At 34.5% G+C, this 17,443-nt stretch overlaps 1 protein-coding gene across 1 annotated transcript in view; it reads right to left on the bottom strand.

Annotated features, from left to right (window-relative positions):
- The window catches only part of LRRC7 (leucine rich repeat containing 7), a 506,342-nt gene that overhangs the window by 59,352 nt on the left and 429,547 nt on the right, over positions 1–17,443 (bottom strand). The window contains exon 23 of the mRNA XM_027114043.1: positions 13,894–14,013. Within this exon, the coding sequence (XP_026969844.1) occupies positions 13,894–14,013 (120 nt within the window). The remainder of the gene's footprint in view (positions 1–13,893; positions 14,014–17,443) is intronic.

The following is a 17,443-nucleotide window of genomic DNA, read 5'->3' as shown; positions in this document are numbered from 1 at the left end:
AGTCAGGATTTTCTCCATCACCCAATTATAATGAGGCTACTCCCACTGAGGTATCAGTGGGGCCATCTGGGAGCTGGAACTTCAATCCCCACCTAGCAATAACAAGGAGACTTTGCCTCAAGTGTCACTGGATGCTAAATGGAAAAATTGGACTTGTACCTCCACTTGGCCAAAATGAGGTGCTCCACCATTCCCCAAATAGAGTGGTGTCAGAGAAGGCCAGCTGCAACAGATGGTTAAATACAATCCAGAGTTTTATAACATATTATGAAAATGTCTAGGTTTTAATCATACCAAGAACAAGGAAGATCTCAAACAATGAAAAAAAGACCACCAATAGAGGCCAACATTGAGAAGACAGAAATTAGAATTACCTGACAAAGATTTTTAAGACAACAATTAAAAAAGTGCTTCAATGACCAATTACACAAATGCTTGAAAAAAACTAAAAAATAGAAAATTCTGAAGAAATATAATGTCTTAGCTAAGAAACAGAAGATGTAAAGAAGAAACAAATAGAAATTTTAGAGCTGGAAAATACAATAACTGAAAAGCTCTGTGAGTAGACTTAACATCAGAATGTAGAGAACAGAGGAAAGAAACAATAACCTGAAAGATAAGACAGTAGAAATTATCTAATCTGTAACGGAGAGAAAACACATTGAAAAAAAACCAAACAGTCTCAGAGACTCTGTTCAAAAGTTCCAACAGTAATATCAAAAAAGAGGAGAAAGAAAGTGGAGCTGAAAAATTAAAAGAAGAAATAATGGCTGAAAAATTCTGAAATTTGGCAAATCTTGTAGATTTAAGAAGCAGAGAGAATACCACACAGGGTAAACCCAAAGAAATCCATGCACAAACACATGATAATCAAACTTGTGAAAACTAAAGACAAGGGAGAAATCTTAAAAGCAGCTGGAGAAAAATGACATCTTACCTATAGAGGAAAAACAATTTGAATGACAGTGGATATCTCATCAAAAACCATGGAGGACAGGGCTTCCCTGGTGGCCCAGTGGTTGAGAGTCCGCCTGCCGATGCAGGGGACACGGGTTTGTGCCTGGTCCGGGAAGATCCCACATGTCGCGGAGTGGCTGTGCCTGTGAGCCATGGCCGCTGAGCCTGCGCGTCCAGAGCCTGCGCTCCGCAATGGGAGAGGCCACAACAGTGAGAGGCCCTTGTACCGCAAAAAAAAAAAAAAACAACAAAAAAACCCCATGGAGGACAGAGGAAGTGACACAATATTTTTCAAGTGCTGAAGGAAAAGAATTGTCACCCCAACGTCCTATACTTGTGAAAATATTCTTCAGTAATTAAAGAGAAATTGAAACATTCTCAGATGAGGGAAAATGAAGAGTATCTGTCACCACTAGACTTATCCTAAAATAATAGCTAAAGGAATTTCTCTAAATCAAAAGAAAATGATAAAAGAAGAAAATTTGGAACATTAGGAAAGGAGAAAGAACATGGCAAGCAAATATATGGGTAAAAAAAAAAAAGCTCTCTTTTTCCTCTTGAATTTTCAAAATTATGTTTGATGATTGAAGTAAAATTATGTTACTGTCTGAGGTGATTCTAAATGTATATACACTGAGGAGGGTGAAGGGACAGAATAAAGAGGAATTTTATAGGATGAAGAAGAGTCAATCCACCAAGAAGACATAGCAATCCTAAATGTATACACAACAAACAACAGAGGTGCAAATGTGTAAAGCAAAATTGATAGAACTAAGAAAAAAATAGACAAGTTCGTTATTGTTATAGTTGGAGATTTCAACACCCTTCTCTAAACAACTGATAGAAGAACTAGACTGAAAATTAGCAAGAAAAAGAAGAATTCAACAATACCATCAACCCACCAGATCTAATTATCACTTACAGAACATTCTATCTGACAGCAGCAGGATACACATTCTCTTCAAGTTCCTACAGAATATTTACTAAGACCATATCCTGATTTGGAAAACAAATCTCAACAAATTTTTTTTTTTCCAACAAATTTTAAAGAACTGAAATCACACAGAATGTGTTCTCCAGCCACAATAAATCAAACTAGGAATGAATGATAGAAAAATAAAAGGAAAATATTCAAACACTTGGGAGCTAAACAATGTAGTTCTAAATAATTCATGGATCAGAGAGGAAGTCTCAAGGGAAATAAAACAATACATTGAACTGAATGTAAATGCAAATTTGCAAAATACAGCTAAAGTAGTGCATATACTAGAAAAGAAGACACCTCAAATCAGTAATTAAGATACTACCTCAATAGCTTAGAAAAATAGGAGTCAAATAAACCAAAAGCAAGTGAAGGTAGGAAATAATAAAAAAGTTCAGAAATTGATGAAACAAAATGAATTACAGATAAAATGAATAAAACAAAGAGCTGGTTCTTTGAAAAGATCAATAAAATTGACATACTTCTAGCAAGACTGAAAAAGAAAACGAAAGACACAAATTACCAAAATCAAGAGTGAAGGGGATATCAATAAAGGCCCTGCAGACATCATAAGGATAATAAGGTATAATACTACAAATAACTCTACATAAGTAAATTTGACAACTCATATGAAATGATTCATTTCCTCAAAAAACACAAACTACCATAACTCACACAATATGAACTAGGTAATTTGAATAGTCCTGAAACTATCAAGGTTGGATATAATTTAAAAACTTCCAGGAAAAAAACCTCTGGGCCCAGATGGTTACACTGGAGAATTCTATCAAACGTTTAAATAAGAGTCAACAGTAATTCTGCACATACATACTTTTCCAGATAATAGATGAGGCAGAAAAGCTTCTCAATTTGTGAATAAAACCACATAAGGACAGTACAAAAAAAAAAAAAAAAGAAAGAAAGAAAGAAAAAGAAAATTACAGACTAATATCCTTTAGAATACTGATGCCAAAGTCCTTAACAAAATATTGGCAAATAGCATATATACAAAAAGAAACATCAATGGCTGAGTGGGGGTTACTTGAATAATACAAAACTTTTTCAATATTTGAAAATCAACCAATGCAATGCCTTGTATTAATGGGCTACAGAAGAAAAATCATGTGATCATATCAAACGAAGCAGAATAATGTTGTCTTGAAGATAAGAGTGTATTTATGTCAAGCACCTTAGTACAATGCCTAATATGTATTGTAGATACTGTTTTATGATTATGACAACCAAACTGTTAAGCTTTATTTTTTTCCTCTTGTGGTGTTTGTATTCAGCTAGGGCAATTTTGATGCCAAAAATCTATGTTCTCCCATGTGGACATTAGAGGACAAACTTTTACAAATACATGAAAGGGAGCTCTGAAGCTTGAAGGAGAGGGGGTAGGAAGTTGCTGTTTCTCTTGCCCTAGGGACTTGGTGACAGTGCATTCTGCTGGCACAGTGCAGTATTGGGGGAGGGGATTCAAATTATTTGCTGATCTTAAATTTTTTAGAGCCAAATACTGGTAATATACTCCAGTGCTTCAAATGACAGATAAAAAAGTGAGGCAATAGGGCCTTTCCCTTCAGTGCATATGCCTTAGGATGGTAGCTGGCTGATATGTGCAGGCAGTCATTTGTGGCTTAGTGTATCTCTATAAGCAAATTTTTCTGTGATTAAATGTCAACTTATAAAACATAGCTCTGGAATTGGAAATTATTAAGCAAAATGAAAAAAACAACAGAGGATCCATAATAGAAAAAATGGTGAAATTAGAGCTAAATCTACACATTCCACCTACAGTTTGTTGTGTGATGATGCTGACTTTTACATTCCTGAAATAAAATGAAAAGGAAGATGTTAGCACTAAAATAAAAGTTTGACAATTACTTATTTTGCCCTTAAGATTTCTAGGAACCTAAAGGTAGTGGAGTAAGTCAGATAAAAATCAAGTGTCAAGAAATGGCACCTTATCATTTTGACATCCTCTATTTGGCAGCAATCCTTGATCATCTGCCAGTTGTCATGTGGTTTAGGTCTTCAAATTACATACTCAATCACGGGCATTTTCATTACAATGGTTTAATTTCACATTTTATTTTTGCTTTTATATTTCTTCTGAAATGAAGATAGTATAAATGTTATTGAGTTAGCTCCATTTTCTGAAGTCGAATAGTCATTTGTGTTAAGAAACACCTATGTTAAGAATTGATGAAGTAAGTAGTTTTAATCTGCCACTGTTTTCTATTGCTTTGATCTGTGGCAAGATTTTTTTTTTTCCTCTTACTTAATAGCCATTTGATAGACACTCTTTGGGTTTGCACTTTTATTAAGGAAATAATGTAGAGTCAGTCTGGATAAGAACAATCTCCTGATTTTATGACAGTAATGTCCCACACTACTGGAGATAGCTATATTGTTGCACTGGTATTAGGAGATAAAATAATGTGCTTTGTGAATTAAAGAATTAATGTTGTATTAAGTACGAAAATCCAATACAAAAGTGACTGTGAAACTAAACAATATTCAGCTGTCGTTCTTGCTGTAAGTTAGGGAAGAATTTTCCATTCACATTTCTACAACTTCCTACCTGAACTATTTTTTAGTACAAATTTAATTACATAATAGGAATAGAGTAAGTTTTAAAAATACCTATGAATTAAATAATACTAAAATCAACTGATTAAAATATATTATATCATCCTGGCTGTTTAGATTAACAAAAGGAATATTTGAAATGGATCATTAAATACAGAAAATTATTTCATTGATTTTTTTCAAAAGCTTCTTCCTGATTTAGCCACTAAGTGTATGGAACTGCCTCTGAAGGATCCCATTTTCGTGAAATTTTTGACTTCCTACTGGCCATGTACTCTTGCTTTGGCAATTAATTCTTGTTTAGCAAGCAAGTCTTTATATATTTTCAGCCTTCTCTCTCTTATATAAATAATTTCTAATTATAGGGAGATTTGAATCTAATTGGATGTATTCATTCTTATTTCTCTAGTATAGCAAAAGGCATGGCTTCATGGGCGCACTGGAAAAGGTAACACAATCATCAATCAATAAGCTTTTTTTTAAAAAGAGTACATTTAGTTCATCTGAATAACAGTTCTGATACTGGTAAACCCAAAAGAAGTGCAATATGAAAGTCTCAAGACTAGATTTGAACCCTTAGCTTACAATTCCTGTAATTGTTCTTTGGAATGTTCTATATATTTTAACTTGTACAACCCCAAACAGTGCATTTTTATCCTGTTCTAGAACAATGACATATCTATTCCATAAAGACCATGCTGAGGTTAGTGTGGTAGAGACAGAGGCATGTATTTGTTAGGGAGGGAAATTAGTGTCTGTCTTAATATAGACACTAAATATAAGCATCAAAAATTTCAATGAGCCTTCAATACGCGTTTGATAGATGCCTAAAAATGTCATCAATAGTTGATCCTTAATCACAGAAGTCCCCTAAGATATAATTTCCATCTACTTACTTTATTCCTAATCCTTCCTAACCTGGAGTGATATTTATGACAGTGGGTATGTTCACCTCTCAGGCAACTGGTGTGATTGGAACTGTTGCTTAAAACTCCCTTTTCAACCTAAGGGTGAAATTAAGGTGTGGATTCTTACTATTCACACAAATATTCAGTTCCAGATTATTTCTGAATACCGAAACTCAAAGGAAAGTGGAGTTGCATTATCATTGATCTAGAGAGTCAAAGTTCTGCTAGGGTTAGAGGTTCTTTTTCATTTGGACACATTTGGTGTTTTCCCACAGTTCCGCTTTCCTTTTTAAACTTATGTCCCTTGAAAAAAGTGGCTTTTGGTCAAAAGAAAAACTCAATATATTTGTGTAAGAAATATCTCTCTGGGGGCAACAGATAGTGCTAAAAGTTTTTGTTTATTTGTTTTTGATAATTAAAAAATCTGTAATTGTATGACTTCATCAATCTACCCTTTCACTGACTCACTTCTCGTTTTGGGGGCAAAGCTCACTGATAGCAAATGCATTTGACTGCTATTTATTTCTTCTTGAAGTCCAGCAGCCTCAGTAGAAGTGACACCAACATGAGTGAGGGTGATAGGAAGAGGATGGTTGAGGGAAGCAAGGAGAATCTCAACCTACCAACTGACTCAAAAAGATCTCTTTTCCTAATGTTTATAAAAATGTTTGGAGTTCAAAATGACTATTAAGGATTCCGGACGCGCAGGCTCAGCGGCCATGGCTCACAGGCCCAGCCGCTCCGCAGCATGTGGGATCTTCCCAGACTGGGTCACGAACCCGTGTCCCCTGCATTGGCAGGCGGACTCTCAACCACTGTGCCACCAGGGAAGCCCTCCAGTCTGTTTTTGAGTTTCAGTGATGACCCAGTCTACCAGAAGAAAAATTTACTGCAACCAGTGCAAAATTTCCTCCTATCAGAGGAGAAAAATGAGGCTTGGGAAAGAGAATCAGAAAAGAGGGAGCCAGGATTGTGCTTGGCATTACTCACAGTAATAGAGAATATTGGTTTTGTTTGCTTATGAACTGATGAAGTCAAGGCATTACTCCTGGGCATTCTTCACTGTTAATAACGCATATTGCTTTAGGAGGGAAAAAATACAAAACCTCAGGTGAAACTTACACTACTTGACCTATTTCTTTCTGTACAAAAGGAGAGTTTAGCTACGGCATTGACATTCACTAAAGTTTAAAAAGCATTTTTTTAGAATTTCAATATTACTTAAACTAGAGCAGATATGCTTGACTTTTATGTTATTGATGGAAATAGGAAACATTTCTATTTCCTGTCTCTTATCTCTCATATGTTAAGGTTTACCCAGTTGATTTTCATACCTGCTTCATCCACACCTTGACTTGCTCTCTTATAGCCTCAGGATTTGTTCTACTTGTTGCCATTCCTATGCTTTCTAATATTTAAATCTTCACCTATCTTTCTTGTTTATTCCAGACTTTCCTCTATTTCTGTGTAAGTGAGTTACATCCGCCTTCCGCCCCTGCCCCACCTCCCGTCCCCTGTCTTTGATATAAGGGATTCCAACAGCAATAATGTCCATTCTCAGTTAAATATAAAAGCCAATAATTGTAGCTACATTTATTTCAGTTGTACATATATAGAGTACTGATAGCAATATTTGTTTTTAAAGGCAGTAATTTTGGAGAAAATTACTTTTCAATGACTACAACTTAAAGATTATACATTTTAGATAAGATTTTTTTATAGCATAATAAAATGATTTTATTTAAATTACTAAATGTATAGCTTGATTTTTCTTAAGTTGATTTTCTTTTAAACATCTACTTATTTAAAAATGACATAAATTTATTCTTACCCTGTGAAAAATTCTACAACAGACTGATTTTTGTTACCAAGTGAAAAATCAATCCCAGTAGTAGTTTGATTCAGTTGTTTTAAACACAAATGATGGTGTGGTTGTATAGTCAATAGCAAAACAATTTAAGATTTTCAAAAGATATTTTAGACTTGATCTTTCTATATATGTATAAAAAGAAACAGTAAAATGCATTATACTAAGAAACATGACAAATGGCAAAATTATAATAAGGAATGAATATTAATAAATTAAAAAAATTTTTAATACATCATATGGTCTGAAAAAGCAAAAATTTCGATTTGGGGGCCTGTGAAAGAAAGAATTAAAAGAACATAAAAATGATCAAACCCCACATAATTTCTTTTAGTTTCTGCTAATGAGTTCCTGGGCATGCCTCAGAGATGACGAGCATCTGGAAATCCTGAAGCTCTTAATGGCTGAGCTTGCAATGGCTGGCATTGTAGATGTGAGAAAATCATGGGCAAGTTCAGCATAAGGGGCATGTCTGTGAGCCAAGACTAAATTAGCTACATTTTTATACCTTTTTCTTCAACTATGTACATCCTGATGTTGACCCTTGATACCCACCTTTATTATTCTAACTGCCAAGTCATTATGCACTTAACCTAGAATAACAGACACTTGAGGAGGGAAGGGTCACTAATGCTGAAGGAGACCTTTGAATGTCTAGTCTTTACATATTAAAGAATTTTCAGATTTAATATCACTGGAATTTTAAAGTTTCTTGGTTACTCTTTCAAGAAGAGGAATGTTTTAAGTTTCATTTGTTTTAATATGTCACTTCAGCCTTTTTGCTGCAATGTTTTCCTGCTCCAGCATTTTAACATACCCTTACAGGTAGTGTCCTTCAATTTAAAATCTTCTCAGGGATATTAAAGCTTTTTAAGACTCTCAATACTTTTAACAGAGTTTGTCATTTCAGATTTAGAGAAAAACAGCCTTGTCATCCTTATGGAGAATGCTACCAAATCAGAGTACAATGTCTGACTTTAAAATGAAAATGGTTTTCGTTTATATTTTACATTATGACCTTCATACTATATTCGGTTACATTTAGGAGAGTCATCTAAAATATTTAGTCACCCATGTGATCTTGGCAAGTAACCTAACCTCAACTCCAAGTCTCTAACTGAGAAAGTCTAAATTCAATTTCTTCTTTCATTAAAGTGGACAAAAATAATAGTGTTTACCTCATATGATTGTTGTGAAGATAAGACGAACAAATACATGAAAGCATTTAGCACAATGCCTGATACAGGGTAGTATTTAATGCATGGTACCTCATAGTTCTCACCATGGTGACTGTGACTTAATCCAATAGACTGAAGCAGTAAAAGCAATGATGTGATACGACTCTAAAATGCAGATACTCCTTCTGAGCACTTTTGTTAAAAACTAAAGTTTTTAACAGCAATTCTCAAAGTGCTCAAGCAGTACTGTCTGGAATTTGAGGGTGTGAGGGTGGATTTACCTTACTGTGACATGCTCTTCTAGCAGTGATTCCCAGACTTTTTGAATTAATGGACACCAGAATTTGAGATTTTGGAGACTGACATAGCACGGGAGAATTTAAAAACTACCTCCTACTATTATGCTACTGAAAAAAGAGGCTAGGATTCAACACCCTCAACACTTTGCCATATATTAGCCACTCTCAGGTACATAGAACAATGATGGTGGACACAGGAGCAAAATTCTTTCTGATAGATGAACACATTTTGTTTATGTTATATATCTAAACCTCTGAATCCACAGGTTGGAGGGTACCCATATTTGTTCTCCTGTAATGCTTGGAGTACTGCTAGGCATAGCCATAGGTATTACCAATATTAGTTCAAAAGATACAACAACTAGAACAGAGAGCCACAAGTTCAATCATAGTCTTTCTAAAATGGATTTCCCACGGAATCTCTGCAGCATCACAGTACTTTCTGATCACAGTAGTATCACAGTACTAGAACTACACAGTAGTATTATCCTAGTAGTAGCATCATAGTAGTATCCCTTGGCATAGAGATAAGATTTAAAAAATCTTCGGCAGAGACTTTGAGAAGCAGCCTCAAATGGGGTACTGACTAAGACTTCTTCACCACTTATTATCCTTGATTCCGCATTCCATTTGTAGTTTAATTTCTGATTTTTCATTCTCATCCTATCTAGCCTAATGACTACTTACTTCAGGACAATGGCAAAACCAACACTGACTTAAAAAAAAATTGATTGTAGAATAAAATATAAACTCAAAGAATAATAGTACAACGTTCACCCCTATTTTGGTAAATCCAGCAGCCCAGGCTAATAATCCATTACCATTTTAATTTCCTTAGGTTGATTCTCACTAGAATTTTAACTTGATATCCTCAATTAATATATAATAAAAAACTAAAATTGAATATTTAAAGCATTCTTTATTCTCTTTACTCTGTGACGTAATAGGTAAATATATCCATTATTACGTTCTAAAGTCTCAGATTTTAGGCAAAAGTGTTATAACGTAGGGTAGTCAGAAAATGCTTATGATAGTAGGAAGAAGCTATAAGTGAGTTTACACATGAAAGACATGGTAAAATTTTAAATACATATTACATTATTTCACATTTGACAAGACGTATAAAAGGCTACTGAAATTTTCAGATAGATTAAACAATTATTTTAGCCGTTAACAAGAATAACTAGCTCACAAATGTTTAATCAATACAGAATTGCATGGGGTTCTCATAGCAAGTAGAGAAGCAAGCAAATGATCATCATGATTTGTACTGATGATATGATTAAACATAATATTATGGACTTTGAAAATAGATTTTATGTAAAATGGATGCATGAATGGATAATGTAAATACCTGTTAATTCCATTTAGAGTAATAAATGAATAAGGCTTTTCCTTTTATGGGAAAATTATAGTAGCCCTTTGCAACTAAGTACGTGATTACGGTTCTCTCTTTGGTTAGGTTATGTAAGGGTCCCTTGGCTCTGCTAGGTACTCCTTCAATTTCCTACCATCACATTCACAATCTCCTCTTTTTTCATAAAGAAGCAGATTTCCCTACTTCCCTGAGATTTCCAACTTCCTCTTCACCAATCGCTTCTCATCAGCCTTTAAATGTAATCATCTTAAATATTCCTTCTGTCTTCCTCATGTCCCCTTCCAGATTCTACCGTAATTCTCTTTCCTTTTAAAAGGAAACTCCTTTCTTGAGTTTTTTTAAAGTTTCTCTATTTCTTAATGTAGGTTCCTATGGATTCTGCCCCGTCAGTTAAGTAAATTACTTTTTGTCGCTAAAGCCAAGGAGCGTTTACTCACTTACCTTGCTTGATTTTTTTTTTGCACCATGTGATACTGTTGACCTTTCCCTCCTTTAAACATTTTTTTCTACTTGATTTCTAAGGTGCCACTTTTCCTTGTTTTTCCTTCTACAGTTTTTTAGTGGTCATTGGAGTTGAAAGCACATCTATTCTATTCCAATAGATTAGTCAAGGCCAATCATATAATTCCATTCATCTTGCTAGGGGTGAGAAGTCCTTAGCTGTTTTGGATCAATGAGATGTAAAAAGAGGCTTGTGGGGGGATTTAGGGAAAAAAGGTTTTGCTTGTAAGAGACAGCTATGGGAAACTTGGTTCTCTCTCCTGATGGATTGGAAGGAGGAAGCTTGTTATCTTCAGTTGCCATAGGTAGCCATCTGATAATTATGAAAGGAACCAAGTTTAGGATAAAGCCAACAATATGAATGGAAAAGTGGAGAGGGAAAAAAAAAACTAAGTATTTAAAATTATCTAACTGAAGACTAATCAGAGCCTAGATCTTGTCTACTTCTTATGTTAGCTAAATATTTTAGTGTTCAAGCCTGGAATTTTCTATAACTTGTGGTAGAAAGAAACTTATTGACAAAATCGATGGTCATTTCTTCTCTGTTCTTGTTTCTAAGGACATGCCTTAAACGTTGGTGTTCTGTGGAGTTCTGTGTCGTCTATCTGTCTCACTCACGACTCAATTATGACTTATGTTTTAATTGCTAAATTTGTATCGCCAGCTAAGATTTCTCTCCTGAACGTCAGAAAACTATATCTAAATATCCACTAAAAATTTCCACTCAGATTTCCTAAAGGTACCTCAAATCTACATCTTAAAATTTAAACTTCCCTCCCCTCCTCCACTTACACCTATTACTCTTTTGCTTTCCCATCTCAGTGAATGGCACATCATGACTCATACAAATTAGAAACCTGGGGATTAGTCTTGGAACTCTTAGCTGTCTCTTAGGCCCTATGTCCAGTCAATCACAAGATCACGTTGGCTCTACCTTTTAAGAATATAGTGGATCTTTGCATTTTCTCTCTACCACCCGTTGCTTCCATCTACTCTCCCTTGGATTACAAGAGAAGCTTTGTAACTCATTCCATGGCCTCTAGTTTTTCTGCTCCCCAATTCGTTCTCTGAAAAGCTGTCAGAGTGCTCTTTAGACAAAAATTTAATGATGTCTCTTCCCTGTTTAAAACACTTCTTCCCATTTCTTTCAGGATAAAGCCCAGCATAATCTGGTTTATGCTTATCCTCCTAGCTTTCTTTTAAGCCACTCTTCTCTCTTAACTTTCTTTAATTTCTTTACTAAACTTGTGTCCTCTCCAGGTGCTCTCCTAACCATCTTCACAGGAGTATATCTGCAGTGCTGGATATTGCTCAATAGGCAGATTAATAACGTGTATAACACCTGCAAATCAGAATATTAACAATTATTTGGGGTAAAATAATTTGATATTTAATATATCCTTTTAAAAAAGCACTGAAGGGCTTCCCTGGTGGTGCAGCGGTTGAGAGTCCGCCTGCCGGTTCAGGGGACGCGGGTTTGTGCCCCGGTCCAGGAAGATCCCACATGCCGCGGAGCGGCTGGACCCGTGAGCCATGGCCGCTGAGCCTGCGTGTCCGGAGCCTGTGCTCCGCAGCAGGAGAGGCCACAACAGTGAGAGGCCCGCGTACAGCAAAACAAACAAACAAACAAACAAAAAAAACACTGAAGTATTTATCAAGGGAAAAAATCACCACTTATGTTACAAAGAAAGTATGGGATTATGTAGTGTATATGTTATGAAGCACAATTATAAAATGAACATTTATGAGCTTAAGAACTAGAGTGTAAGAATCACAATTCAGCTTAAGAAACAGAACAGTACTAAAACTAATATTAGCTTCCTCCCTGATTCTACCCCCAGCCTCCCCTTTAGAGATAACCATAATCTTAAAGTTATATTAACCATTCCCTTATAAAAAGTTTTTTCTCACTCATATACTTATGCCTAAATAATATATTTTTAGTTTTGCTTGTTTTTGAGATTTATAAATATGGAACTCTTGATGTGTGCCATCTTCTGAAACTTGTTTTTCACTCAAACTATGCTTCTAAAGTTTATACACATTATCCTAATTATAGCTAACAAATGTTCATTGCTGTAAAGTATTCCCTTGTGTGAATATTTTTTATCACATTTCTTGTGATAGACATTTAGGCTTATCCAGTATTCTACCATTGTACATGTTGGTATCTTGAATGACATACACAAGAGTTCTTCTAGGATATCTTAGGAGGCCAATTATTGGAATGTTGGGTATATGCATATTCAGCTTTAAAAGAGAATTTGTTGCCAATGTGATTGTGATTTATACTCCCACAAGAAGTATAGAGATTACATTGCTCTTATACTTGCAGAGAACTTATATTTTCATACTTCTTAATTTTTGTAAGTCCAGTAGGTATAAAATAGCATTTTTTCTGTATTTCCCTGATTGATAAAAAGGTTCAGTTTTATTTTAATGTTAATTTACTCTCCTGATGCCCTTGTATTTTACCATACTTTTGGTACTGTGTTATATGACTTTTCATATTGATTTGTAGGAGTTTTAAAAAATATATTCTGGAATATAAATCTCTTGTCCCTCATATATGTTGCAATTATCTTCTCGGTTATAGCTTTTTTTTGCTCCCTTTATGGTGATTTAACATGACGTATTACAATTACCTACTCATCACTGAACCTACCTCACCAGACTAATAGGTACTAGAGGTAAGACACCATACCATATTTTATTCATTTTTGTTCCCTAACATCTAGCAAGTACTCAACACATAGTAGTGCTGCTTAGCACATACAGTTGCTCACTAAGTGTCTGATGAATGAATGACAGGATGAATGAGTTGCTATGACTTTAGAAATGGTGAATCAATTTTTTGTGGTCAAATTTCATTTTATGCAAATTGGCTACACCATACTGCTGAATCCAACGGAGTCAGAAAGTATACATTACACAATTTCCGGTAGTTGCACTTCACAGGTGGGTGTCAGACACAAATAAGAGGTGACAGATCTTCAGATAGGTGGCAGGATGTCGTTTATAAAAATTCATTACCAGCTCTGAGCATTTGGCAATGTTCACTTTTCATTCTTTTCAATGCACTTACAGTTAACCAGACTCCCTATTGTGGGATAGTATTTAGCCTAAATTTATCACAAAGTTAGAAATGATGTTAAGATGCAAGATATGGATTACATATTACAATGGATATGCAAGATTCATGGTTTGTGTCATTAATTTGAAATTGGTTACCTTTTTAGTAATGGTGTCCGGAGGTACATCCCGCCTCCCAAGAGGATAAGGATTCCACTGGCCACTAGGAGATACATCTTCTTGTCCATTGTCTAAAATGTTGCTTTGCTGGGACGGGGTCTATTGCAAAAATGGTATGGCATTCTTTAGTGATGTAATAGAAGTTTATCATAGTTTTCTGAAAAGAGTCCCTCATGATTATGGTAAAATTAATTTTGTTTAATCACAGAAAAACATATATCCTAAACTGGAGGTATTATTATATACTATTTACGTGGTAAGAACTGTAAATTAATAGCTTTTTGGAAGCAGTGAGAAATTCAATTAAAATAACCATCTTATAGTTATTTACTGAATTTTAAAGAGAAGTTTAAATTTACAGTACTGGAATAAAAATAATCATTATAAAATTAACCAATTGTTAAAAACTACAACATTTAAAAGTTGCTTCATTTGTTTCTTTAGTGTGATCTTACCACTTGGAATATAAACTGAAACCATATAATACATAGTATGTAACTTCCAATATTCCAAACCATAACCTAAAACAAATTTTATAAGGCTGTATTGATTCGGGGAGAATGTGTCTTGCACTAATCCAAAATGGTATTAACACTAGCATAGTGCTAGATTCATGGCACTATGACATTATCTACAGATCGCTTAGAGGAAAGATTAACACATCAAAAAATATTGTGCTGTTAGAATTTCAGTGTAAATAAATCATAATTGTTTTGATTCCAAATTGATTTATATAGACCATTTATGCATTAAAGTTTACACTCTTCATATATATTTTATTTTTGGCTGATTTACTGCTTATTATTTTTAACAAATAATAATACTCCTGTATTTATTGTTATTACTACTAGATATTTTGGGAGGCTTCCGTAGTCTGACCTGAGTAACAGAAAATAATCATACATCATCAGAAAGATGGCATCCCGTGTTGGGATACAGTAATGGGATATTTTTCCTGTCGAAGCCGATTAACTTTTTCCATAGGCTTTCTCCTCCTCTAACCTACAGGATATACAAGTACTGCTTGATTTCCTGGGGAATTCTTATGTGGTGAGATATTATACTCAATGTTTCCTATGCCATTTTCTCCACATGTTTTGGAGGATCCCTATGGATAAAGAAAGCCTGGTTAGAGAGTGTATGTGCAACTCTTTGTGTGAAGAATGGTCCTCCAACCCTGGAATGAGGGAACTGGGCCATTCTCTTCATAACATGGCACAGACGGACTGCTTGCCAGGCTTCATCCAGTTATATGGAGTGCTCCTTCCTAATTGTTCTCCTTTAGAAAACAATTATATAACCACCCTATCTGCATTTTGACTACATGCATTTTTAAAAAGCATTGCTTGGAACTATTTAAAAATAATATTTATTATGACAAGATTAATTAAACAAAATTAGATGAAATTTTCCTGGGGTCTAGTGGATATAGTGAAAAGTAAGGAAATAATTCAATTTTCTACTTTGGCTTTGGCCGTGTGAATTCCTTTTTCATGAGCATATCAGCAAGTATGAAAAAAGAGAAAAAAGGTACTGAATTGAGGCTCCTGGGTTAGTTAGGAATGAATTTACATGTGTTTGTTTGAAAATCAAATAGAGGTAACATATTTAAAGTATATATTACTTGAAAATAACCAGACAGCTATTCAATGACCATCTGTCTGATTTCAAGCATTAATTTTCTAATCTTTATCTTTTAGAGATTAATGTTTGCATATGCCCACACACGATTTTTCTAGCATATGATAAATCAAACTGTTAAAATTAAGCAGTTAAAATATAATTATGCAGGCAGACACTACTGGACAGTTTTCTTTTTGAATTTTTAGTACTCATGTCTTTTCTGGTTTGGTTTCTTTGCCAATGAAGTGGGATAATAAATATATTCAACTAGGTGGGTCTGTGGAACACAGATTTTTGAGAAGTGGTCAGAATTCAACACATATAATCTTTTTTTCCTCCATATCATCTTCATCTCCATCTCTATTTCCTCCACTAAACTCCCTTCAGCTGCCCAGACATGACTCCCACTCAGAGAGCAACTGAGAATTGCAAGATTCTTTTCAATGCAAAAGAAGGCTAAAACCCTTAGTCAAAATCCTAATATCATGATAATGAGATTCTTCATTAATTTAGCAATTAATCTCTCTCTTTTTAAAATTAGAATTAACAACCGCACTAATTCCTTTATGTTACAGGGCCCAAAGAGAACATAAACATGCAGACACGTGAAAAAAATACTTTGACTAGACACCAAAATTAAAGGAATTTCCTGAAAGCAATTTCCTTTATTAATTTCAAGAATGCTCTGGCCTCTTTGTTTTTCTGAAGTGAGACACCCTAGGGGTGACTTAAGTTTGCAAAAAATAGACTGTGAAAACAGTTTATTAATGTTTGGGAAGGAAGAACCCAAAAGAGAATTATGTAGTGGGTTCACATTCTTTCTCAAAAGGAGTGAGTATAGCTAGTTACAAAAAAATGAACGTCTGATAAAGTGCTCCTGAGCTTTACATAAATACAGTTACTTAGTTGTTAAAATTCTATGAAAAGTTACAAGGAGCAACTGTCACTATTGAATTTTATTATTTCAAAGAAAATAAGCAAATTGAGGTTCAATTATCTTTAGTACCACATTCTAGTTATTTTCTTTAGATACTTCAAAAGATTAAGAATTAGTCTTTTCCTCACCACATATGACCAATTAAATATAAAATACGTGGAAAATCATCACAATATACCATTTCTTCAGCTTCTAAATTCTGTAGATCCTTAATATTTCAAAATAAAAGAAAAACTCATCAATGTGATTTAGTGAAAAGTCAGAAATTATATTTGTTAAGAAATTCGGTAATGCTAGTAGAAGTTTTGCTGAACAGATGCTAATCCCAAAGACGACTGTGGACATTTGTAGATTTAACGTTTATGATTTTGACTACTGTGAATGATCACAAGCATCTATTGGAAGGAAGAAGTAATTTCTAATTTGTTGAGACATAAAAGTGCATGAATATGTATCTCTATGTATATGTGTATGCATGAGCATGTATATGAGTGTATGCATGCAGGTATGCATATGTGTGCCCATATGTGAGGATATATGTATGTAGAGGATTCACATATATGAGTAAATGAGCTTAGTTGATCCAGTAGCTTTGCTCTTGACTGTTAATTGATGGGTGCACTGAAAGCTTGGGAAATTCACTTATGGCATTTAGTTGGAGGAATTATATGAGAGTGGTATTAGAATTTGGCACTGTGCAAAGGTCTTGGGATATATTCCTTAAGAACTCAAGGATCTATTTTGCTTAGTAATTGGCACATGGTTCACAGAGGGCATTACCACAGCTTCAAAAAAATGTGTGAAAACAACTTTCCCCAAAGTATTTTCAGTGAAATTATTCTTTTTCTGCATATTTTTTGAAAAAAGTAGGTTATAAAGACAAATATACACCAAGTTAGGATCTTAATTATTATGATTTCACAGTGTTCAATCTGAAGATGGTAATGTAATGTCCAGATTATTTTAAAG

The sequence above is a fragment of the Aethalodelphis obliquidens genome, unplaced genomic scaffold, assembly GCF_003676395.1.
Source record: "Aethalodelphis obliquidens isolate GAN/ISIS:26980383/991018 unplaced genomic scaffold, ASM367639v1 scaffold13, whole genome shotgun sequence".
Taxonomy (NCBI): domain Eukaryota; kingdom Metazoa; phylum Chordata; class Mammalia; order Artiodactyla; family Delphinidae; genus Aethalodelphis; species Aethalodelphis obliquidens.
This window is presented reverse-complemented; position numbering and strand designations above follow the sequence as displayed.